The following is a 27,605-nucleotide window of genomic DNA, read 5'->3' as shown; positions in this document are numbered from 1 at the left end:
AACGAACTGTCAAATCTACAAATATAAACATGATTGTGGGATTTGTATAAAATATTTATAAAAGCCATAGGCCTGTGGAAGTTGACACAGTGTCCTCTGAAATAATTATGCCATGCTTTGTGAAGATTAGTCCACTGGTCTAGGGAGATAGAAAACATGTAAACATGTGCTAACATTTTTATGACACCAATTTGTTGTTGTTGTTGTTGTTGTTGTTCCGTTTCAAATTTTCAATGAATGATGCATTCTCTTATTCATTTGGTCACTCAATCCTAATGTACACAACTGCATACTCATACTATTAATATATTTGTGCTACTATCACTTTCATGTGTGTTTCATGTGCACAGTAAGTTCCTTCAAATTCAAAGCAAACAAGGAACAGCATTGATCACTTCATTGTTCGTATGTATCCACAGCTGATGTGCATTAAGTAAAATATATAACAAGAGCATTAAAGCAAGGCCTTATAAAAATATTTATTTACAAAGACAGAATAAAATATATTTACATTCATGACAACAATAAACAAACAGTTTGGAGTCCAGCGATATAGTAATATGTGTGTGCTAGTCTTGATTTTCTGCCAGTTTTCTGATTTCCTCCAGCAGTTCAGAGAAAGATGGCCGACCATCAGGCTTCTGCACCACCACCGAAGAAGAAAAGGAGACGTAATAGTAGATGAAAAGAAGAAGAGGAGAAAGATGTCATGCATTTCTTTATAGAAGGTGCAGAAACATGGTACAGTCAAAATATTAAAATACAAAATGTTTAATACCTCATGCCAGCAGCGGTACATGATGGCGTACAGTGGTTGTGAAGCACGTTGTGGTCGGTACAGCCGGATCCCCCTGGTGATGTCAGTAACTACGTCCACATTTGATCGGTTTTCAAATGGAGTCCGACCCTCAGAGAATATTTCCCACATTACCACACCTGGAGAAAAATAGCCACATATATGTAATACTAGACACATATTACACACACACACACACACACACACACACACACACACACACACACACACACACACACACGTAGAGAGAGAGAGATTGGGAAGACAAAGAGAAGCTGCAATCTATTTTAAGCTACAACTACTCAGGAGCTATACACTTGGTATATTTGGCCTGTGTTTCCTCACCATAGGACCAGATGTCAGACTTGCTGCTGTATTTACTGTAGTGGAGAACTTCAGGAGGAGACCACTTCACTGGGAACTTGGCACCAATTGAACTGGTGTACTGATTGTCTAGAACGTATCTGGCAAACATAGTTGAAGAATTTAAATATAACCAGAGAACAGGTGGCAGGAGTAGTTATTCACCATGCTTTAGATTCTATAGGTAGTCTGCATAACAAATGTGGTTAAAATAAAAAAAGAACATACCTGGTCATTCCAAAGTCGCTGACTTTCACCACATTGTGCTCACTAACCAGACAATTCCTGGCTGCCTGGATATGGAAAAGAAACATTATAAACCAAATATTCAGCTAGAACAGATCTCATGTGTACACCACTTTGTGTTGGTCTTTCAAGTGGAATTCCAATAAAATTGATTCATGTTTGTGGCTGTAATGTGACAAAATGTGGAAAAGTTCAAGGGGGCCGAATACTTTTGCAAGCCACTGTATGTTTGAGCATTTTAGTTATTTTAATCTTTGGGTTGAGCAGCGCAAGTTTTGAAATTTATTTTTTGAATCTTGTCCTTCTTCTGTTTTAAGATAAGATAAGATAGAACTTTATTAATCCCTCGGGTGGGTTCCTCTGGGAAATTCGGTTAGCCGACCAAATCACATATTTTAGTATTTTATATTTTATTTTACCTAAATGTAGTTATTATTTATTTATAATTTCTAGTTAATCTCTCTTGAAGATATATATATATTTATATTCTTAAATATTATACTCTTATAAATGCACCATGGGATCTTGGGATATTTTGGTACACTGAATACTGTGTATATTGTTATATTGACAATAAAGACCTTGAATCTGAAGATGTCAAAGATGCATTATACAGGAGTCTGTACAAACTCTGTACAGGTTCAAATCTTACAAAAAATATACCATGATTTCATAGACTGTTACTCATGTTATATAGAATTACTGTGTTGGCTCACCAGGTCTCTGTGGATGAAACTATGTCCCTCCAGGTAATCCATCCCTTCACACACATCCTGGCACATAGACAAAAGCCACGACTCCGGTAGAGTTCTGCTCCTTTGCCGCAGGAAGTTCAGCAGGCAGCCATTCTCCATGAACTCAGCTACGATCAGCAGGGGGCGCTGCTGCAAACAAACGCCATACAGCTGTACAAGCTTCGGGTGGCACAACCTCCTAAAAGAGAGATCAGTCACAAAATGTTTTTAAGGAGCTCTTTAATTGCTCTTCCTTTTCCCACATCCGGATTATCCCGACATCCTTACATCATGACTTTGGCCTCCTCGATAAAGTCCTCTTCATACATGGCTCCCTCCCTGATGGCCTTGATGGCCACTCTTTGCTGTCCCCTCCACTTGCCAAACCTCACCACGCCAAACTGACCACTACCCAGCTCCTTCATGAAGGTCAGCTCACTGGGATTGATCTCCCACTTTTCTAGAAGAAAAAACACAAGAACAAGATAAAGTGAGTAAAGACAAGAGTGAGGTCATCTCAAAACCTCTTGCTCTATGAGACCTAAAAACCAACCAGTATATAAGAAACAGAATAAATACAAGTTGGGAATTTCATGTGCTTTTCATGAAAACTGCTAATTCTTAAAAACAAAAAACAAAAAAAAACTTTAGTTATATTATTTAGTTAAATACTTAGATGCTTTTTAATTTTTCTAACTTTGGATTCACTTTCCTATTCCTTATAATGATTACACTTATTCAAAAATAATTCAAAAATAAAGAACACACCCACATTTAGTCTATGATAATAATATAATTGCAATATGCCACAGGAAATGTTAAGATGAGATAACCTTTATTAGTCGCATGCGTGGGAAATGAAAGAGGAACAAATTCTGATATAAAATAACACATCATCTACAAACAGACATTATATTCTAATCTGTATCTTTTTTTCAAATCAGGCTACAAAAATGAAAGATACTTTCAGCTATTTTCAAAATGAAAGATATTTTCATTTTTGTGTTCACTCATTTACTTTGCTATATATTAGATGTAGCTCTGGTCATATCTGCTTGCTTCTCATTCCTGTCCTTGTTAAGGATGCATTTGCATACATTTATACAACCAGTTTCTGAATGACCTAATTCTGTCCACATTTTAAAACTTGACTGCTAGCCAGTGAAGTAATTTGATAGAAAGAAGTTTGCGTTTAAGCTGCTAATTACAGCTGTTTTATATTTCCACTGTTATGTGGAAATATATTACTTTACAGAGGTTGAAGATCCAATTTCAGCAAGCTGTCAAAGTTCATCATATTCTTTTAGTAAGAAGAACAACTTTATTCATTGACTGATCATTCCACTTTAACCTTAGCTTTCATCAGGGCGATGAAGACTACAGGCCAAGCACTAAAGGTTACAAGGGCAAAATGTGTTAAAGCCCCCAAAATTGTTGAAATTCTGTTGGCGCTTCAGTATCTTTAGACATTTGATCTTCTACATGACTAAAGAGCCAATATAGATAGAAACATAGATATAAATATAAGTATCTTAACTGCAAATCATGCAAAGCTACTCTAGCCCAGTCCCAGAATAAAAAATGTGTGAGTTAGGAAATGAGTATAATAGAAAACCGTTTCAATGGCTCAGTAAGAACTATAGCTGACGTGTTTCTCCATCTCTAAATTTAGCAGGTATTTTTGACTAATACTAGAGAGGATCTGTAAGTGTTTATATACACATACCTGAGCTGAATCCTGCCGTGGCAGGGACACACCTTCCCATTGGTCCGACTGGATATCGCAACCTGGCCACTAGACCTGCACAAAACATGCAAACAAACATATCAACTGCAGTAATGAATGGAAAACTGACAGTGTTGTTTTTACAAATACCATGTGCTTAATTACCTGCTGCATTGTGTTCATGGTAGTGTATGACCTCAGGTATGGAGCTGAAAATGTGTTTTTCAGCTAAGTAGTATTGCTCATTGTCAGTTATTTTAATCTGGTAATGCCTGACATCTCCGCTGGAACTAAAGACAAAGAAACAGAAGAATTGATCAGTTTGTAGGTTAAGATGTGCTTTGTTTGTGATTTTAATTCAGTGTATTTTTTGTCTTTGTCAGACAGGCTAAGATTTAACCCTTCAGGTTACATGAATCACCTTATTGTTTTGGTGTAAACAGAGACGGTGTAGACTCCCTTTCGACTAGACTCCCGGACCACAAATCCCCCCTCTTTGTCCTGGAAGAAAACAAGAAATAAACATTATTTATTTGAGTAATCGTTAATCATTTTTTTAAATAACATAATGTGTCTCAATTTGGATTCTTCTTTTAGTTCACTTTTTGTGCTGTGAAAAAACAACATTTGTAATGTTAAACTATTTAACATTGAATTATCCAGTAATTACTGCGGTACAGACTGCTCAGGGTATTTTTGCCACAGTTTTAAAGAGCAAAGTTTTAGTTTTGTTTTATCAAGCTGGTACTTGTCTTGCACAGGTTATCACATGTACGTATCTTCGAAGACAGTTTACTAACCAAACTTGCCATCATTAGCTGATAATCTGATGCTCCGCCCTCTTGACCAAATATGGTCACGGTTATCTCCAACACTCTAAGGATTACATTTCAAAATTTCGCTAATATAATACTGAGTGTGTGCATAAAAGCATCCACTTTGAGTCTGGTCTAAAATAATCAGTCAGATACAGCTTTTCACATTTGATAAGCTAAAAATAAAACAAACAAACAAAAAATTTTTTTCCAGGAAACAACAATTATCTAAGTAGTAGTATTTTTAAACACTGCTCAAAAACACTGACTAGAGAGGAGTAAAAACTTCAGTGCATGGTTGATGTACCTCATATTCATTGATTCGGGCCATGTCAGCATACATGAACGCTTTACTGCTAAACCATTGTTTTTGCTTGGCTTAGAGCACATTTAAATAGGTGCATAAATACCTCTTGTCTTAGCAGCTGCTCTGCTTCTGTCCTAGTGATGTTCTTGCAATACCACCTACAGGATGGACAATGAGAATTTAAAGGATTGTTTTTGTGATTCTAAAATGACTAAAAACAAAAGAAAAAAGAAAAAAAGAAGGCAAAAGTCAAAAATATGGTAAAACTTACGGGTTTGCCTCGATTTTGTTTTTCTCTGTCACATAGTTACTGGGGATGAAGCCTTTATTTCTGATAGAAACAGAGTAGGAAGAAAAAACACTGATAATCTAGAATCTTTAAGATGTTTAAGAATTAAATAAAAAAAATAGTTCTAGATTGAAAAATTTATTTACATTTCAAAATGAAAATTTGTAGGGTGTATTTCATACACTATGAAATATTTTTATCTATACTATATGTTATTAAAAATAAACAAACATATTTTTGTGTCTAGAAAACTTCACATTCCTATAACAAAGCAATATTTATTTGTTTTACTGATCAAGCACAATCCCACCAATAATTGCTCTATGATATCTTATATGAGCAGTAATATTGCTCAAAATACTCTTGCTGTAACAAACACAAACACTGAAATTTAAATTGAAAGTACCCATGCTTGTCCTGCGCCCGCCACCACAGCTGGTCTTGCTTGTGCAGTATGATGTACTCCTCCCCCTGTGGTCACAACACAAAAGATTAACAAATCTCTGCAGTTTATTTTTGTGTTTCTATTTGTTTGCATGTGTGTGTATACCTGTTTGAGTGTGAGGTCAGTGTCTTCCTTGGCGGTGAAGTCGTACATGGCCACGACACTCAAGAGGCCCTCACCTTCACCGTCCTCACCCTCAGGAGGGGGGAGGGGGAGCTTTCTCCTTGACCTCTCGACCTGTAACTGAGACAAAAAGTAAAGATTAATTCATAGAAATGAATGAAACATTGAAACACACAGAAGCAAACCCATTTGACCTACCCGGGTGGGTTGTCCTGAATACCGCCGGTTTGGGAAACAAAGGGAGGTTCTGCTCTCCAGCTCCACACGAGTGCTGAACTCCCTGGAATCAACCAATCAATCAGTGAGTCTATATGCCACATATGTTTTTTTGTTTTTACCCAAACTGATTCAGTTCACTTCGGTTTCATTTATATAGCATCAAATCAAAACAATAGTTGCCATGTGGTGCTTTATATTTTAAGGCAAGGACCCTGCAATAAAACCAGCAGAGTCGCCTCCTGGTGACCATTTTAAAAATTCAGGTTTGAGGCAGCCTTTATTTCACATGCCTTGGTCTGTGTGTCAGTTTGTGTTAGCACTGTTTTATTTTGAAAGTCTTGAGTCTCATGTGCTTGGGTTTAATTCTACTTCCCCTGCCTTGTTATTCTGTTTTTGGTGCCAGCTGCACTCCCACCTCCTGTTCTTCCCATCATTTTTTTTTTAAAATCAGTTATAACTTAATGTTTTGATCAGTATCTATAAAATGAACGAGCTCCTTGTTTTTTTTTATGTTTGTTTTGGACTCTTTAAATGCCCACCTGGTCTGAACAGCACAGCAGCAGCAGATGATCGACCGGATAGAGTGATCTGAAGAAAGGAACAAACAAGAACAGAGTTGAATTAGTGAAAAAAGTTTCCCAGGGCTCTATTCTTGGCACACTTTTATGTTCAAATATACCTCTTCCTCTTTTAATCTAGATTAATCAAAGACATAACATTTTTTCACCACTGCAGGTTAATATGGCCACAGTTCCAGTAGCTTTGATCTGCCACGAAGCTTTCTAAACTAATGAATCTAACGGATTAGTTCATCTTCTTCTTTTGACTGCTCTCTTTAGGGAATGCAAATCCCCAGCATCGTCCAATGTCACACAACCCTCTGCATGTCCTTATTCGTCACTGTATATCCTTGTAGCTCCTCTGTGGTCTTCCTCTTTTCCTCCTACCTACTAGCTCCATCTTCACCATCCTTTCTCTAATATATCCACTATGCCTCAAATCATCTCAACTCTATCTCTCCAACTTAGCTTGACGTATTAGTTATTCCTCAAAATAAAAATCTATGGTCTTGGGCTACATTAAGCTAGGTTCACTGACTAGGCCTTTGATTAGCCTCTTAAGATCAGAATAATTTCCATAATTATATCACTCTTATCTGCTACAACACATTTATTCTTCCCGGCTTTGACTACTAGAGTACTTTTACCTCTCACATCCAGAGTCAAGTTGGATTCACTTTTATGTATGAGACAACAACAGTTGACTTGACTTAGGAATCCTAAGTCAAAACAAAACCATATTCCTCTAAAAATAGTAGGGTGGAAAAAGAATGGGAAAAGCAGCCAAAGAAAATCTCTGAGAGACCTTCAGAAAGTCTAGAGAGCTATTGCCTGAGTCCACTTAAAAATAAAATGACAACACAGGTTTACATTCACATTTGCTGATTGACTTTCAATGTAATTTTCCATTTCTGTTCACTCACGACTAAGACACGCACAACGAGATTTAGAGATATCTCATATTTCATGCGGTTTAAAGACTGAGTCGCCAACGCTGACAGGCTTTTAGGGGTGTTTGGATGACGTTTGAGGCCCAGTTACATAAAATACACTGATCTCTGTGTTGATGAGGAGAGGTCTATGACATACTTATCAGTCTAAGTGATATTGGAGCACTTCAGACTGTCTGTCACAGATATGGTGTAGACATGATAATTACATCAACTTTATTTTTGTTGCTTAAACTTGAGAGTTGAATGACTTTGAAAAGGTTTTATTGCTAGCAGAAGCTTTAGTCAAAAACACTGCTCATCTTAGCGTGTCGTCTGCATGCAGACATCCGTAAAAGCAGCGACGGAAATTGTGGCCAATGGCTTTCATTTGATGGCCGTGATGCTCTCAGTGCAATACGTTGCATGAAGGTGATTGTAAGAGTAAGTGCAGGATGTGATCACACTGTCAGTTCGCACGGTCAGACAATCAAAGAAGAGAGAGAGAGAGAAGATGTTATGGCAGGGCTCTCTTTACAAAGAAGAGTGCATTAGTGAGAGTGTTGCTAAAAACCACAGAGCCAGAGTTAGTGGAAAAAGAACAGTGTGGTCAGATGAGTCATCTTTCACCAAAATTTGCAGTAAGTGAACAAGCGCACATGAGGGGAACACATTAAAGGGCCGAATGCTGGACCCCTGGATTTTGCACCCCTATGTGTGGTGTCCACACATAGGGGTGCACATAGAGTTCAGATTATAACACAAGTTGATGCATCAATGTATGGTCTCAATGGTTTCTATTACTCTCTGCAGTTTAAAAGAACCAGAAACATTGATTGATGAATGGATGACTCTCCTTCCACCTCAACCTGAATTAAGTACAACACAATTCTTTGCTTGGAGGTTTCCAAAGCCTCAGGCACGGACAGGTTGCTGTACTTCTTAGGCGCCCCTTTCGTCATCAGACTTCTGCAGGTACAAAAACTGGCTTGATATTTTTGCTTCTAGTGTCCTTTAAGGTGGGTACTGCTCCTTGTGACTGTTTGTCGTATAGCCAAGCAGTGATGGTCACAGTAGAGAGTGTCCATAATGAGGCATTCACATCTTCTACTAGACTTTCATAGGGTATTTCACATAGTCTTTAGAGTTAACCACAGAGGGTCGACGTTCCCATCTCTCTCTCTCTCTCTCTCTCTCTCTCGCTATCTGTACTAAAATCAAATAAAACTAAAGGTTAATTAAATAATTAGAATTTTTATTTCAAACAGAACAGATTAGACTTTTGCCTCCAGACGCAGCTTCCTCTGTAGCTTTGGTCATCTCTTGATATTAAGTTCAAATACATGTTAATTTTCTCTCTGTGGTTTTGTGTAGGAGGTCTTTGTCAGGAAGTGCAGTTTCCTGTGAGCCTGTGTGCGCATGCCTGCATGTGTGTGTGTGTTTATGTGGGCCAGCAGACAGGTGTGTCTGTGTGTGATGGCTGCATTCCTTCCTGTGCAACTTTATGAGTTTGAGAGAACAAAAAAAAACACTCAAAGGCAAAATGCTCAAAGTGTCACATGATTTTAACTGTAACTGCCAAATGCATCTATGGCATGTCCCATCATGCTTTGCATGTGCCCTCCCTGTTGTAGAAGTTAAGCCATGGGAATTATGAACTCTTCTGTTGGTTTTTGGTGAACCAACACCCTAATAACAACCAGTCTCCGAGGTTTCTATCAGCTGGGGCCCTAAAAACCTCAACTTTTGGATAAATAAAAGTTACATTTTATTAACTGATTTGTGTTTATATGTATTTATTCTGAAAATTTTTTTTACTTTAAATTTTTCCTCCCACTGGTGCACAATGTCATAATTACAAAGTACAGTTTTAAATCCTAAATCCTGTTTACTTTTTTGTAGGTTGTTATGTTTTAAAGGATGATCAGGCTACTGGGAGTGGATGAAGGATCTGCCCAGCCCAGCAGCCACCGCCAGTCTAAATCTCATTGGACTGGCAGTCAAATCTAATTTAGGATGTGGTCCCAGCTGGTGAATATTTATTTAAAAGTTTACCTGTAAAGAAAAAGTAGGATGTGGGACAGCTTTAGACGAAGGCTGCAGTCAAATAGCCCAAAAAAATGACCTCTTCTATATCTGATCAGCCAATGGAAAATGTAACAAGGTCGAGGAAAGGTGTGAAGGAGAATCAGGAGTTAGGAAAAGAGAAGCTCAGTGATCAGAGAAACAGACAGCTTTTAAACGCAACTCCTCAACAGTGTGATCATTTATGTAGCTGACATATTTCTTCAGGATCATAAAATGCTTATCTCGGACTATTTATCGGTGAAATCATGTCACTTCCTTACCAACATTGTAATGATAGATAAACAGGAATAAATGGGCTGTAAGGTGAAAGGAAGTGTTTGCCTATCCTGTCATATTTTCACTTCCTACTGGAGAGGTGATCCAGTGTAACCTCTACCTATTCAGGCAATACAGCAGCTGTTAAACTGTGGACTCAGCTCAGAGGTCATCCAAATGACTGTGGCTGTGAACAATTAACGGATCCAAACAGTTCTCTGCTCCACTAACTGGACGTTCAACTGAAAACCTTCTGTTTCAGGTTACAGAGAATCCACCTGCTGGTACCACAGGACCTGCATTCATTTTATATTTTTGCTTACTGCATCATAGTAGATACAGCTGTCAGACTCCTGAACTCTGCCTCCTGACATCTGACCCACGTTAAACTCATGGACTGAACATACACACACCCACAATGGACAACTGTACCCTCAAACACACAATAATAACATGGACTGAACCACCACTCACAACCACCAGCACTTTATATAGCCTCTGTAGAAACTATCTACACCCTCACTTATCTTAACTGCACTACTGTATAGCTCTGTGTAAATAATCATTCTGTACATTCGATAATTTTTAATCCTACAACTGTTTACAACTTGCATAGTTCCCATTTCTGTATAGCTGTATATCCCAGATTCTGTAAAGTTATTTATTTCATATTCTGTATAGTTTTTCATATTTATATTCATATCCTGTACATAGCTTGTACTCACTACAGCCTGTACATACTTATAGTTATAGAATATTCACAACATACTTCATACCGTGTACATTATAACATACTATAATAGACCCATTTCTGTAATATACTCACATATCTATATTATTGCTAATATATATTGTAATATATCTATATCACTAAAGCACTTCTGGATGGATGCAAACTGCATTTCGTTGCCCTGTACCTGTGCATGTGCAATGACAATAAAGTTGAATTCTATTCTATTCTATTCTATTCTATATTAACCGAATGTTTTCTAATTGTTTATCATTATGACTCATGGGATGAAATCATCTCTTTTCTTTTCATAAGAAATGTTTCAGTGTTTCCTCTAAGCTATTCACCTTTCCTGAGTATTTAAAGAGATGAAACAGCTCTTAATATGGCCATCATGCAGATACTTCTGTTTCAAGTCGCTTAGTTAGGAAGTTCCCTAAAGCAAACTGACTCTTTGACTATAGCCTCTGTGTCAACCTGGTTAGTAAGTCATCCGTTGAGGTTATTAGCTTTCATTAGATGAAAGCAGTCATCAGATGCGTCCTTGTGTTTGCTTTGGCCGCTAGCAGATTCAGAGGTGTGGACTCGAGTCACATGACTTGGACTCGAGTCAGACTCGAGTCATTAATTTTATGACTTTAGACTTGACTTGAAAAAATGTTCTAAGACTTGTGACTTGACTTGGACTTTTACACCAATGACTTGGGACTTGAATTGGACTTGAACCGGTTTACTTGAAAAGACTTGATATTTTACCCCAAATACAAAATTTAACATGCATATTATATAGAGATTGAAAATGTGACGTCATTCACGGGTAGAACCGCAAAGGATTCTGGGAACTCGTGGCAAGCGGTACTAGCGCACGCAGGCTTTCAATTAAAATCAGTTATACAGCGATAAAAAGAAACACAAGAAGCCGTTGTATTATTAACTGCAATAGCCGGTCGCATGACAGCCATGGGAAGCCGACGGGTAAAGAGATCGGTTGTTATCGGATTACCTCGTTGAAGAGAAATTGTTCGAGCCATGTTTCCGAAGTAACAAAGAGGCGATGGGTGGCCTGGATTGCAGCCATTCAAAGGTCAAATATAACGTCCCAGAACCCTCCAGCTAGGGTTGCCAACTCCCTGAAAAATAAATAAGGGACACCTCGTGGCCAGGGCCGGGCAACCCAGTTGTCTTCACCCTTCCCAGTGTGGTAGCTCTTTTTTTGTGTGTGAAATTATTTTTTAACCATTTGACTTGAACTTGATTTAAGCAGATGCATATTCTTTGTGATATGACCATATGGAAAACAAATGATCATTTAGCCATTTATTTTTAGCTCAAAATGACAACATTAACACAGCAAAACAGGTCTCTTTCTTAAACAGAAGCCTGTCATGCTTAACTTTGAGAATATAAGTAAATCTTTCTTTAAAAGAACTCTGTCCTACTTAACTTAAAATTATATAAATTAATAGAAAACAATAGAACAAAATCATTCTTGTAACAGTGCACATTTAGTGCATTTAGTACAGTTGGCTTCAGTTGAGGTATTATTTCAGCTTTTCTAAAGCTAATCAGCTGCTCCTGTTTGTAAACCCACTTGTTCCCATGATTACGCATCATAACTCATCATCATTATTCATCTATGTATTACTTTTATGTATTAGTGATCTATTTGTTGTAATCATCTATCCTTGCAGTTGTTTATTACACAAAATAAATGATATTATCACACTTCTGGCCACATAGCCCTGATATTCACCGCACATGCCCATATTAACCTTAACCAGAGGGTTTAAAAAAAACAAACCAGTGTTTACATACCATATCTGCTTCTGCCGTGGCCTGGCGGACAAAAAATTGGTAAAGGGTTCCCCGAGCTTTCATGCCCCTCGTGTTCTTCATGTGCCCACCAATAGAAGCATGCCTATGGAAAAAGTGCGCCGGCACACAGTGCAGTGCGCTTTATAGGTGTTATCGTGCACTTTTCCAGCCAGGTGTTTTCCTTTTCCCATTCCTCCCTGTACTTTTGCAGCCTTTTTTTTCTTTCTCTGAGCGAACAAACATTGCTGCTCTAATGCTGGGCTCACACTGTGCGATTTTTGGCCCATTTTGAGCCGATTTTTGAGTCGTGCGACCGATTTAGTGATCGGCCCGATTTTGGCCTTCTTCATCGTGTAGTATACGTGGGGTAACGAGAAGCGATTAACACCTCACGACCAGCTCCCGATCATCAATCGCTCGTGAGGGTGTCACCGCAGCTGCTCACGCGCAAACACGTAAACGTCGGTGAAAAAGACGGAGCAGCACGGCTGTGCAGCGTGTGATCTGGACACAAGCGATGGAGGCACAACTTGTAGAACTTTGGAAAGCTCATCCGAGCCTTTGCCATGTGGCATCACAAAATTATCACGACCACAACAACCGTGAAAATAGTTGGATTTACACTGCTGCTCAATCACAGCTGCCTGATCAATGTTTTTCATTAGCAATTTAGCAAAGTTGATGTGGTGGTGTGTCTGTGTGAGTGAAAGACAGAGAGAGCGAGCGACAGATTTTCTGTTATAACCTTCATTTTATGGACGCACAGTGTGCCGTCCGAGACTTGCACCGCAGTGTCGGCGTTTGTTTCCCTGTTGGCCATGCTTGTTGTTGTGGTCATCGGTTGTCTTCCGGTATTTTCTCCGTAAGCGACCTTTCCTCAACCAATGAGATGAGCGGTAATCTGACTTGTCATACTCGAATTGTCATAAGTGTGCTGTCAGCTCATTGGTCACAAAGCAGGAGAGGGGCTGGGAATTATGTTTTCAAACAAAGCGTTAATTCCATTAAAAGTTATAGACTACTTTTGATTCTCACTGTATTACGGGACAAAGTGCGTCCCTTATTAGCTCAATACGGGACGTGTACTTTTGTTTCGAAATACGGGACGATTCCGTATTTTAAGGGACGGTTGGCAACCCTACCTCCAGCTCACAGGTTAGTCTGCTCCAAGCATTTACACGAAGGTCAGTGTTTTTTAGTAGTTAATACGTCACTTTCATAACATAACTGGTGATATAGGTTACAAGCAAGTCTGGCGCTGAACAGAAATGGTCGCGCTATGCTCCTGTGTTTATTGTGCATAAATAGTGAATTGTCCTGACACAATATTGCGTTTCGCCTCTGTTATTATGGTACACTGACAAAAACATATACTTTTATTCACAGGATAAAACAGGTTTTTTGTATCACTAATTGCCCAGTACGATTACAGCATACAATATTATTGTCACTGCTACATTTCTGTGATGCTACCAGAAATTATTTCCACTACTAATTAATTACCGTTGAGCTCAAAGGTCCTATTAATAAACGGTTAACGAATGTGTATTTATGACGACGATTTGTGAGACTGGTAAACTTATGATACGTACGATGGTCTTTCGTTCTACACGGTGCATTTCAAGGTCCTGCACCCATCCGTCGGTAAACTGTACCTGGGCTTGTTGCAGTGACCTGAAGTTACTAAACTTCATGAGTGTATGCACTCACTCCAAGAACCGTATGATTATAAATATGCATATAAATATGCTACAATGAGATAGCTGACTTCATCTAACTAGCAAATGTTGTCCAGGCTACGTTGGTGATGCAGTTTTTTTTAATGTGTATGATATTTTTGTCATGCGATTTTAAAGCCGGTCCTACAACCGCATCCAAGAATAACATGCAGCTTATCTCAGAACTGTCGGTGAAAATTATTCTTGGAGCTAAGTTTAATTGAGCTGCATTTTAAAGAGGTGCAATTTCACAATTTGTGTATATTTTCTAAGTTCACTATTTTGTCATGTGTTGAGAAAAACACAGATTTTAAAATTACATGGTCTAATATTTACATTTAGCATAACTGCAACATTATTTTTTCGTTGTTTTTTTTTTTTAAAGACTCGAAAGGACTTGAAATTCAAAGTTTCAGACTTGTGACTTGACTCGGACTTTTACACCAGTGACTTGAGACTCGACTCTGACTTGCCTGACATTACTTGAGACTTGACTTGAGACTTGAGGATAAAGACTTGAGACTTACTTGAGACTTGCAAAACAATGACTTGGTCCCACCTCTGAGCAGATTGCTAAAGTCATCCATTGACTGCACAAAAAAGGCAACTTGTCTGCAAACACCTGCCAACCTCTTGCAAACCAGTAAAAGCAAAACTCTAAAAGGTTTACAAAGTGTTACAATATGAAACTCTGTTATGAGTTATCATTGCAATCAACACATTTCAAGTGTTTCTATGAAGGCAAACAATGTCCAGTTTGTCTCAGATTGTGTTGAGTTTCACTACTGCTTGGTAATTTGTTGAAGAGTGTTTCCAGACAAACTGGCATCTTACTTGCAAACTAAGGATGACCACAGCAACCTGCTAGCAACCACAATACATGTATGGACAGTGTTGGGAAGGTTACTTTTAAAATGTATTCCATTACAGAATACAGAATACATGCCCCAAAATGTATTCTGTAACGTATTCTGTTACGTTACTCAATGACAGTAACGTATTCTGAATACTTTGGATTACTTAATATATTATCATGCTTTTTACAACAACGTGAATGTACTATTGCTGTGTGATTTATTACTATTACTGAAGGTCCGCGACTCCGAACTGTAGTAAAGGGACCTCTGACTAATACGGCGGGGTCCCTGTCAGCTCGTAGCCGAAAAATAGCTTTACTTTGTTGTGTGGGTCAATTTTTCTTGCGAGAGACAGAGAGAGGCGTTGAAAGGCTGCTCCAACGGAACTTATTGTTTCGGAGGAAAACACGAACAAAGCGTACAGTTGAGTCTTAATAGCTTACTTACAACTGGGCTCGTCAGGCTCTCTTCTTGGCTGAAGTGGTTATTATTATATTTACATGCTTCCAGCTCCCGTTTTTCCTCGATGACAACTCGTACCTTTCCACTCCCCCTTTTCTCCCTCCTCGTGCTCACAGACCCATAACGTGTATGGCAGTCCATTCTCCCTGCAACACGGACTACACTGCCCATGATGCTACATTCTTTAGAGCTATGCTTGTAGCATTCTGCCTATTAGCTTAGCACAACAACAACAGCAACGAAAAGGCACTCTCTCACCCAGGAAACACACAGTCGCAGAGAGAGAGAGAGCGTCACCCTGTAACCATGGCAACCGTAACGCTGCCGCCTGGAACAACAGAACGTAGCTGTCAAACAAAACCCAAACAGTCCTGACCCGCGACAAAATGAAACAGGAAAGTACCGCAGTGTAATCCATTTATTTCAACAAAGTAACTGTATTCTGAATACCACCTTTTTAAACGGTAACTGTAACGGAATACAGTTACTCATATTTTGTATTTTAAATACGTAACGGCGGTACATGTATTCCGTTACTCCCCAACACTGTGTATGGATGACCTTGGTGTAGTAAACCTCTTTGCAGCCAGTTTCACCTAGAGACTTGCAGCAACTTCCCGTAGCTGGTCAGGGAACACACAGTTTTATTGAGGTATCTGTTATTGCCAGGGGGTCTAAGAGGGGTGTAATCGGCAGAAAAAAACACAGAAGCCATATCCGTGAATTCTCAGATTTCTAAGATTTGTATAACTGATGCTAAATGCATTGTGCATTGCCAGGATTATATTTTTAAATGGGCTGGCATGGGTCATACACTCAGGTACTGCATTCTTTTTCTTTCTTTACTGCTTTACCAAGTGGTAAAATAAGCACTTAGATTCTAAATAAAAGTAGGGCTGAACGATTATGGAAAATAATCTAATTGCGATTTTTTGCCCCAATATTGCGATTGCGATGCGATATGCGATTATTTTTTAAGGTCTTTGTCTTCTGTATTATTAAACAAAGACAAGCAATACATCATATAGTATGGCCAATACTATATTACATTAATTTTAAACTGTTCTTTCCTGGAAGACAGACCTCTGTTATGATGACATGAGGTGATGCATGAATTGATGACTGACATTTTTATTTAACTTCTTCAATCACAACAGTATATTTGAACATACACAATAGTTTATTTTTAGCTTACAAACATCTGAGCATAAAGTGCTGACAAGGAACCCTGGTGTAAACATTAAAATGAAAGTCAGTACAATGTGCAGATTGCAGAAATATACATAAAAAAAATCAGTGGCTTTACCACACTCAGTTTTTCGACATCTGTGAACTACTAGACAGTCATTCAATTAAAAAATAATATTAAATAAATAAAACTAATAAATAAAAAATACACACATCTTACTGATCTCTGCAGTCAGTAACATTACACATAAAGTGCAAACATAATAGCAATTGTATAAACACACACACAAACACGCCTTTAAAATTTAAAGGCGTGAAATTGGACGGTCTAGTTCTGATTAGCTAATCAGAAGGCTAGTTCTGATTAGCGTCACCGCTGTCTCGGTGGAGTTTAATAAACTCGGCCGTCTGCTTCTTGCTATCTAAAATATAACCAGACACTGGCGTAAATTCTCGACTGTCTCATACTTCTGTTTAATAAGTTTTCTGTTTGACGTTTAGTCAGCTGTGTGAAAACCAAGGAGGAACCCACCCGGGGGATTAATAAAGTTTTATTTTATCTAATCTAATAACTTTAATCTCAGCCAAACCGATTTACTCACGAACAAACAAAACACTGAAAAAAGCCCAACAATAACATTTTTAGGTTGTCTAAGTGACTTATATATCACGTTTAACCCGAGCAGCGAAACTCCGCGGTGATCTGAAAATGATGTGCCGGGAGTTGTGCCGTTCTCGGCCGCATCAGTAACCCTCGAGCTCCCGGCTAGCTGTCGAGCTGGTGGGTAGCAGACGCCTCTGAAAACGTCGAAGCACTTTTGCAAATATGGGATATCTTGATAAACCGAGCAGATATTTGATGTTTACACAACTACTTTCTCGCCTGAAAATATTTTAAAAGTTTATTTTGTGACCCAGAAAGATTAGTATGAGTAATTTTAAAACTTAGTAGCGGCCGCCATTGTTGGAAACTGGAGTTTGGCTGGGCCGCGCTATGAATTCTGGGATATGGTAGTAATTTGGACAGCCTTCGGCGCGTCGCTGTGACGTAATCGGTCTACAAATGCGGCCTCAGGAGGATGCAGCCCATGAATTTGGACATGTCCAGAGTATAATCGCAGCCTTTGCGGTTAGAAAATTGCACTTGATCATGTCGCGATATTATCGCAAATGCGATATATCGTTCAGCCCTAAATAAAAGTCATAATTGTCCTTTAAAAGTAACAGTTAAAGGTTTCAGAGTGTATGTAGAGTACCTGAAGTGAAAGCTGTGGATTTTAGTTGACACTTTTTGGGCTTCTGATTCCTGTTTTCTGTGGTTAGCCTGAGGATATTAACTGTAATATTTCCTTTGGGGTGAAAAATGAAGCCAACACTGAAGTTGGCGTCATAAGGCTGGTTGCAGACTTCTATTTTAGAATGCTGAAAAGAAACACGTTCATGGCCTGCTACGAAGTAAGTCCCTCTTTTCATAACAGCTTTTCGTTTTTGTAACTCATCTTGGAGTTTTACTGGTAAGGCCCAAAATTATTCTTTAACAGAGATGCTGTTGGTTGCTTAGCATGCGGACACAGGCAGCTGTAGCTGCTAGCTCTCCGCTAGGCCTCTCCTCTGCTAAACTGGAATTGCAAACTTGTTCTGAAGTGAAAGTCTAATCAGTCTCAGCTGCAAAACAGTGCATAAAGCAAATATTAGCAAATAAATATGCTAACACAATTTATTAAGATGGTGAGCATGGTAAACGTTAACTGACAGCAAATTAGCATTACTTTTGTCAACATGAGACTAACATATAGGAGAAACCTGAACTAGCTCTACTTGGGTTCTGCTCAGATTTAAAGGCCAGTATGAGTGTACCTTCCTGTCTGGGTAACTGCACCTTTGTGCCATGTGAGAAACAGAACTGAAACTTTACATTAGCAAGCAAAACACTCCTTTCTGCTCAGCAAACCAGAGGTGTTAGTTTGCATACAGGTGTCTCTGCCTCTGCTTAGCTTTCGGTCGACATTTTCACATTGTCCTTAGCTCAAGGGTTTATGCATAATAAATGTGGAAAAAGTTTCAAGCCAAAAACATGGTTTAACGGTTTAACAGCAGATGCTTCAAGCTAAAAAATACACTTTTTTGGATGTGCATACAGATTTTCTCTTCTTTTATTTTTAAACACGTAAACTAAGCCACACTGTTTTCATGTTGTTGTGTTTGTTTGGTTTTTTGGGGGGGTCAAATCAGTGGCTCTCAGGTAAAAGTGCAGGTAAAAGCTAAACTAAGTTAAATTAATTTAAATTATGGAGGGAAATTACTTCATGTGGTTAAAACTCAAGCTTTACTGTTAAGGACTACAAAAAAACTGTCAGGTAGGCTGAAGAAGAGGGAAACCAGAAACAGTCAGAAAACTAAGACAACTAAGCAACAAATGAGAACAAGACCTGAAAATCATCCCAGCTCGGACTTTTTTGAGATTCTAATTTTTTAAAGAAGGAACATTCAAGTGAGTCACTTCAGACGGTACGAACATGAGCTACATAACTGTGGCGTTGTGCCATTAGCAAGAATTAAAGTAAAACTCGTGTAAAGCTAGTCTAGTGCAGCCTAAGAAGAAAACTTTGGAGCGGACACCCCTGAACATGGCATTGAAAGATTATAAAGAGCCAAAGTTGAGTCTTTGTTGTGTTTTGTCATGTGATGAAGTGACATTTCAAGCCAAACTGCCATTTTGGTGTCCCCTTTAACTGCCTGACTGCCACAGCTTCAGAGATCAAGAAACATCAAAAACTTTCAGAAGACGTTCATAACCTTGAAGTTACTTCAGGTACAAAGTGACGGGAACCTATGGTGGTATTAAGCCCGGCCGTTTGTTAGATGACGTTTTAATGGTCTCGGGCTCATTTCACGCTGCATACTAACGCCGCACATTTTACTCACATTTTCTCCTTTAACGCTGAGTAACTCATTCTTATCAGTGCAAATGTTGGCTTTTTTGTTAGTTTGCTGCAACCTGCTCCAATGTCAAAAGAAGAAATAAGCAAGGTTTGTACGTATGTTCGTAAATTACTTACTTGAGTGAATCATGACTGTCTGTTTCTTTTGTCTTCCACCTCTGCTTTTTTGTCTCCCTCCTTCTCCTGCTTTGACTCTTCTTCTATCTCCTCATCAGCGCCACTTATTCTTCTTCAGTTCTTTTTAGGTCAGCTCGGTTCAATCTCTTTCTGCAACCATCGGTGCGGAGCTGATAGGACGCCACAGGTGGGAAACCATCGAATAATTGAGCGACAAGGGTGCAGAGACAGATTGAGGTAGAAAGAAAGACGGAGACACAGGCAGGCAGGTGGGTGGAGGAAGTAGAGTAGGTGAAGAAGAGAAGGCAAAAGAAAGCAGATATGGGCACAAAAAAGAAGAGGAGGATAGTTGCCTTGCTGCTGTTGACTATTTTTTGAGTCAGCTTTTAGACACATGAATCAAGATTTAAATGTCTGAATGCAGAGCATTTATATTTACAGTGTTTACAGAGAGAGAGCGGGCGAAAGAGAGTGGGAGAAAGATGAAGACAAAGATACAGAAAGGAAGTGAAAGAATGACGTGAATGAAACCACAAAGCATCCGTCTATGTGAATATCTCCATAGACACACACACACACACACACACACACACACACACACACACACACACACACACACTGAGGCTCATAATGCAAAAACAGGGCTCATATTTTATCCTCCGCTTAGCTGCTATGACCGTCAGAGCCAGTTCAAAATCTGGTCCTTTGACTCCAGCTGCTCTTTTTATTTTTGTTATTCATTTTTGTTATTTCTTTAGCAAAGGTTTTTTTAAAGGAATGTTTTAACAGAAATGTTTGACCATGTGTTACTCACACAGGTTTTCTATTTGCCCCTGATTGACCTCATTCAGGCTTCAGCTCAGCCACAGCTCCACCCTTTTTTCATAATTGTTGGCCACATCTGGTCCACAGAAGATTCACCTGTCCTGTAAATGAACTGTACCAGAGGTAGCGTAATTGTGAGCTATCCAAATGCTGTCTAGGGAGCTCAGAGTACAAGGTCACTGTATGTGATTAGAGGATCATAAAGTCATAAATTCTTTCTGTGACTTGAAAGTGTCCCATCCAGTCATTCCTTTAGTGTAAAATAAAAGCATATAAAAATATTTCATGGGGTACAGGTTGATCCAGTGTAAAGTAGTTAACTGTAAGAGTTTTGTTTCAGACTGAATAGTTTTAGCACCGGGGTAATATCGTCCAAAACTGTAATTTCCTCCTCAGAAAGGTCAGATGCCTTGTTAGAGTACTTTCACCTTTTCTTTTACCTGGTCTATAAAGGTTAGGGCCACATCCCGTATCTTCTTCATAATTCCTGTTTCTAGCCTCCGTGTGATTGGCTGAGTGAGATAGATCAAAGATATAGCAGAGCTGCTAAAATTAGTTCAGCAAACTCAGAACGATGAGGTACACACACAGCTGACCAACACCTACATATTGTGGTCACTCCTTAATCTTATTCACAACTGAGGATAGCTGCAGCAGGACTGTATGGGTCATGATAAAAGGAGTAGAGTGTCAAAGCAAAACTCTCAATTTACTGCTCGATCTACGTCTCTACCCTCACCTACAGTCACGAGCTCTCGTAATGACCAAAAGAAAGAGGCTGTGAATATGAGCAGCAGTGACTAGGAAGCCTCCTGGATTAAGTTTTTTGGGCACGTCATACATGAAGAAGGCCCTGGGGCAGATGGGAGACATTTTTTCTCAGTAATTCAGGACTTTAAGGTCTTGAGTGTGTTACGTCCCTCTGCAGCCCCTAATCTCCTCAATGTTTTCAGCCGGTGCTAATTGATAAAAGCATACCTGAGGCAAGCTTCCCGGAAGCTCACTAGTCTTTGCCTCGGTGGCACCAGCCATTTTAGCCAACCTGCTATGCCATTTTAAGATAAAACCTCTTCTCACTACCACTCTGGTATTCGTCTCCTTTTTTATGTTGCGGCTTTTGAGCTGGGCCGTAACAGGGTGTATGAAAAAAACTGAGCTAGACTGGTCTAGATTCATGAAAATATTTCCCCCCTCATCCAAGAGAATTAGTCACTTCTAAAACTCCAGGTATTTAAACCTCTACGTGGTGGTGCTGATGATCACTGACCTTTTATTAATGATGTGTTTCATCATATCAGCCAAAGTATAAACAAAACAAAACCAAAAAAAAGGTGTGATCATTGCCACTGTGCGTAAAACCACTGTGAGAACCATCGTGTGACCAGGTTAGGTCACCTGATGCTAAATGAAAGCAGAGGTTGAAACACCTGGTAAGACAACCCAAGACAGCTTTGTACTACAGATGGTTGATAGCTGGTGACATAATCCACCACCTCTGTTCAACGTTCATCTGAACGTAACATTTGCAGTGGGAGAAACATCTCGTCACTCATATAAGGGACTTCTTCTGTCTCAGCTGACTGTTTGTGTTCTTGGTCCAAAATGTGAAGACTGGCCTCGTCAAAGAGGAGAAAGGGCACTCTTGATTGCCACTCTCACCTTGCCTGGGGTGACCTGAAGAGTTTCACATGGGAACACAACGGTTTTCCTGAGGGCCCACAATTCATTAACAACAGGGAGCACCCCCAACACAGCCTGTCCATACCTTGTACTCAGGTAGGCGCTACAGGAGTCTGAAAGTCTGACATTTTTAAATAAAAGCAGGCTTTCATCTGCAGAAAGCAAACATTAGGAAGAGGTTCATTGAGATAACCAGATGGTGGCTCTTATTCTCCAGTCTACTACTGAAGCATGACAGAAGAAGAAGAAGATGATACGATTTAAAGAGTTCCAGTCAAGGCTCAAGTGATGGGAAACCCCCTGTTTTTTTCTCTTTCGTGAAGGCTTGAGTCATGTTTAAGTGACACGTTTCACGCATATCATCATTTTTCTGAAGTATGTTAGTTTATGTTGAACCCAGTCAAGTGTAAAACCTTATTTTTCATATTTCTGCTTTTATTCAACTGCAGTTTAAAAATATGTAATATAGTAGTTCACTGTTAGACTGATCATTAAATGGTTAAACAGTGGTAACTTGCACACTGACACTTTCCCATTACTTTTTTTTTTCTTTTTGCCTGTCCTGTTCGGTACTTTAGCATCAGAATTGTTGTCTGAAGGCCAGGAAAGATGCAAGTGGAGAAAATATGCCAATGCCAAATTTTTTCACTTGATTAATCTATATTATCATTGTTTATTTATTTTATTTTATTTTATTTTATTTTATTTTAAGAAATTACAAATTGGACAGACAATTAGAAAGAAAGAAAGAAAGAAAGAAAGAAAGAAAACAGAGGGGAAGGGGGCAGTAAAAGAAGACACTGAGAAAAAAAAGGAGAAAACAAACGAGAGAACAACACAATATAGAGACAACAACCTAGATACGTGTAAGTAAAAGTAAATACTAAATATTGAATGTTATTGAGCAGCACACAGGTCCGACAGTGTACAATATGCTTTAATGTAGCAGCCAAGGAAGATATAGTTTGTGTCTGTAAGCACTCACGTGTACACCTGTGTGCGTGAGCGCTTAAGTTCAAAAGGTTTCTTATGCAACGATCTCCTTTGTTATTTTCTTTTTCAGCAAATCTGTGGTAGCGATCACTGTCCAGCTTTATCCAAGATTTAACAACTGGACAAATGGCCTCGTGTTCATCTTTGGAATATTTTGGGTATAAAGAGAAATTCATGGTCGACATCATGCCTGCAACCTGTCCATTCCTGTAAAACAAAGCCCAAATAGTCATTCTTCCACCATCATTTGATATGCTGTGTTTGGTTTTCGCCAACATACTGCTGTGCATTACAGCCAAACTTTTTAATAAGAAGCTTTCTCCCGGTAACCTTTCCTATCAGTGTACTTGGACTGTAGAGTCTTCAGTATATATATCTTACAATCAGAGATGGGCTTACTGTAATCCGATTACTTTTTTCAAGTAACGAGTAAAGTAAGGGATTACTATTGCAAAAACGGTAATTAGATTACCGTTACTTTCCCGTAGGAACGCTGCGTTACTAAAACCGCGAATTTTTTTGCGAGAATGTCTCATGACAGTGACGTAAGCGAGTGCGACGTTCGTGACAACAGCTGTATGCAGATCAACAATGGATAATATATCGAGTGCGGGAGAGAGTATGAGCGTGCAGCGTTTAAAGCGTGGAAGCACTGACCTTACTTTGAGTTTGAGTCCATAAAAAGTGACAAAAACATTAGTGTCCGTTGTGCGTGGGAAGAAAACTTCTTTTTACAGTGAAAACTCCCTAAACTTCCAAGCAAGCACCGAGTGCGCTACAACGTAATGGGAAATTCACAGTAATTAGTTACTGATTACTTGACCAACACTGCTTACAATAACATCACCTTCAGTGCATCCTGTGTTGGACATGTGCCATTTTAGCTCTTTATGAGACTCTTGTGGTCACAGCAAACGCTGGTTTCCTGAGATGACCATATTAGGGAAATCACCTCCCTCTGATCTCAGACAGAGCAAAGAGCAGAAAAGAAACTATGTTTAATGGCATTTTACAGCATTTGGCATCATTTGGCAGCATTTGTTTAATATGAGCATCCGCAGTATGTGTAATAACAGAAAATGAGCAAAAGCGGAGAAAGTTAACTTGGCAATTTTCCAAAATATTTGCCCTTATAAATGCTTCCACCTTCAAAGGTGGTCTAACTTTTGAAAATGTCTTTTCAAAAGTGAGTTTTAGAAAATATATTCACAGAGAGCTGTTGTCACTCTTTACAGGATCCAAAGACTTTCCAAAACCAACCCTCCAACACAGCAGCACAAGCAGCATTAAATATTTTCCACTCAGCTATCAGTCGTGTGGTGTGACACCTCTCCCACAGTTTGAAAGGAAGTCACAGCCCACTCTAACTGATAACAGCAAAACATGTAAGGGTTATCCTTTTAATCACCTGAGCTTACATGGCACTGTGCAGATTTCTCTTTTCCTTTTAAACAAACAACCTTTATTTGTCACATACACAATCATACAGACTACAACATGTAGTGAAATGCTTGGTGTCCGAGCTGCAGACAGGCTGCAGACGTAGCCGTGCCATGGAGACGTTTCCTCTCCACCACAAGACATTTGTCATGTGTGGTCTTCCTCCTTGTCAAAAATGTTCAGTTTGAAGAAAGACCATATTTTAAAAAGAACAAAAAATTAAAAATACACAAGAATATCTAGTAAAATAATCCAGATTTTGTTTATCCATCTGTCCATCCCAAACTCCTCCAAGCTCTGCCTTTGAGACACTGTAGGTGACTTATATTCCTATTTTAAATTGACCTAGAGGACATTTCTGGGGCATTTGCTGAAACTGAAGGTCTTTTGGAAAACCTAACTTTGTTTTGCTGATTATGAGCAACACTTTTCACTTTTAACAGTTTTCCCAAATATGACTCCGATCTCTGGTACAATATGTTGACAGAGATTCAAATCTAAACAAGAAACAAAAAAGAACATTATGCGTCTGATGTTTGATTATCAATCATCAGGTGTTGAGTGGCACAACAACACTGAAAAGACCTGTGATCCATAGCAATCCTTTCTCTGTTCTCAGTCATTTGCTGCTGCTTCTACTTTTTTTTAGTAAAGATAACAATGGCTCAAAGTGCCTGCCATGAAGAGTATACCCACAGGAAGTGTTGTGCCTCCACAGTCTAATAAAAGAAATGAAACCAGCAGCATGAAAAAAGTAAAAGCGTGAAATGTGTTAGAAAGTTTACGTCAACAATGAAATAAAGTAAGACAGGTCATTAGTCTGAAAAAAGCTCAAGGCTCAATCCTGCACTCCTGCCAGCTGTTCATGAGCGAACTCGATTAAAGCTTAAAGTACTTATGAGAACCTGAGCCTTAAAAATTATGCATTAATCTTAAACACAGGCTTAAAAACTCTGCGATAGGCCCTGGGAAGATGATTTATGCGTGTGTGTGTGTGTCCTTATCACCGTGTTGGATGCAACACATAAGTATAAATCCCTTGTGAAGTTTGGCTAATTTACCTAGTGTATATCAAGCCAAATGTTATAGTTTAATATAAGATATCTATCCACTCTAGTCAGTTCATCATGGCAGGGTAAACCGTTCATATGTGCGTATAAAAAAAGTTTAATTTGATTCAATTTCCTCTATATACACACACACACCTACGCATATCTATTTTTGTGTTTTTATTTTGGACTTTACTGGGGTAGTTCAAAATCATTGTTATTTATCGTATACTCGACCTTGGTGCAGCCTGTCAAATTCACCCACATCTGCATCAAACATCTGTTTCAGTTCCTCTTTCCTTAAGATAATATCTTCATGATTGGCTGCCCTTTACAAACAGAAGGTTTGATAAGCAGGTGGGTGGAGCTCCTCTTACAGAGTTATCATGTTTCTCAAGAAGCACAAACCAATCAGCCAAGGAGCAGCCGTTGGCTTGCGATGTAAACTACATAAGAGGCTGATGCCATTGCTAGCATTCGTGACTGAGCATGGGTTTAATTGCATTGTGGTTGTGTCCTAGTGTTTCATGTGGTGCCAGTGACAATAGAAACAAGTACAATTATGAGACTTTTTCTCTTTATTCACTGCTCTGCTTATCTGACAGCTGTGCGTCCTTATATTAAAGCTATGGCTGGCGATGTGTCACCATAGACGGTACTGATTGATGGTGCTGAGCAGGCTAGTTGCCGAGTGCAGCGTGAAATTTCCATGGAGATGCATCGCAGGTTAAGCTGCAGGTTTTGTCACAGCATTTCAAAAGGGGTGTGTGTTTAGGTATAGGGTTTGTGGAAGGTTTAACACAGAAGAATAAACCCCCTGTAAGTTTGTGCCCATCAAAGAGAAAGAGGTCAGCAATGTGTGAGAACATTTGACCGGTCAAATAAGTCTGACAACACACTAGGAAATATTTAATAGTTGATGGTGCTCGTTAATCTGAAAACTCCTCTCTGCCCACTGCTTTTATGGAAAGTTGCACACAAATTTTAAAACGTGTAATGTCTGATAGGACAGCCAAGCTAACACTAAATGACTTTGAAGGTAGGAAGGGTCCAGTGAAAATCATTTTTCAAGGTGCATTTTCTTTACATTTCACCTGACACTCAAAATTCTAGTGTTATAGTAACGTTACTATAACACTAGAATTTTGATTAAAACATGATTTAAATGATTAAATCATGATATGCCATATACATTTTCCTTATGAGATGAATTGTCAGTGCAAACTCTCCACTCACACTCCACTGACTAAAACAGTCACTTTATCAGAAATGTTTTGGTAGCAGAGGAGCATGCTGGGAAATGTATCACTTATACTTCCGCACCTTGTTCCTTGTCAATTTGTGCAAAATGTCTGCAACCCCACACACCTCAACTATGTTCCTCTTATGGAGAGGTTATCCGGTAGTGCTGCATTTTAATTGTGTTTAGCAAGCAAAGCAAAAATGTGCCTGTCAAAAGAGGAAGGAAAGAAGAGAGCAGGGTGAGGACAGCACCAGGACGTGAGATCTGAGCAGTGCTAGGCCTGAACGATGAAGCTCAGACGGCTGCATAGCAATGAACCATTGTTACCACTTACATGTTAAACACGTGCTCTCAAACTGCAACATGAGTGTGTGCATGTAGCAGCTGCTCCAGTGGAAACGATCACTGAGTAAGGAATTTTCTAAATGAGAGTACTTGTTGTATGCTGACTCATCATGTCAGTTTGTGTTTTATTATGACTATATGCTGCTAGTTTTTGATTTATAGAGTGTGTGTGTGTGTGTGTGTGTGTGTGTGTGTGTGTGTGTGTGTGTGTGTGTGTGTGAAAGATACGTTCAGGTGTAACAGGGCTCATCACAGATGGAAGTGAGAAAACAAACCCTGAGTAACCCAACAGGAATGGGACCCGTG

General features: G+C 39.1%; 1 protein-coding gene and 1 long non-coding RNA gene across 2 annotated transcripts in view; both read right to left on the bottom strand.

The window, feature by feature from the left end:
- LOC146635600 (uncharacterized) overlaps window positions 1-27,605 on the bottom strand; it is a 342,244-nt gene that overhangs the window by 147,120 nt on the left and 167,519 nt on the right. The window lies entirely within an intron of this gene.
- txk (TXK tyrosine kinase) lies at window positions 570-7,032 on the bottom strand. The gene is made up of 16 exons (XM_085349860.1): window positions 7,011-7,032; window positions 6,603-6,651; window positions 6,043-6,124; window positions 5,827-5,958; window positions 5,683-5,747; window positions 5,259-5,318; window positions 5,091-5,145; window positions 4,287-4,366; window positions 4,031-4,155; window positions 3,866-3,940; window positions 2,428-2,599; window positions 2,122-2,338; window positions 1,388-1,452; window positions 1,142-1,260; window positions 779-936; window positions 570-641 (listed from the first exon to the last, which is right to left on the bottom strand). The coding sequence occupies exons 1-16, from the start codon at window positions 7,030-7,032 to the stop codon at window positions 570-572; spliced, it is 1,548 nt and encodes a 515-aa protein (XP_085205986.1).

The sequence above is a fragment of the Diplotaxodon limnothrissa genome, linkage group LG3, assembly GCF_057381915.1.
Source record: "Diplotaxodon limnothrissa isolate DT_005_m linkage group LG3, D_limnothrissa_male_GT1.1, whole genome shotgun sequence".
NCBI lineage: Eukaryota > Metazoa > Chordata > Actinopteri > Cichliformes > Cichlidae > Diplotaxodon > Diplotaxodon limnothrissa.
The sequence above is the reverse complement of the archived record's forward strand: the minus strand, read 5'-3'. Positions and strand labels throughout refer to the sequence as shown.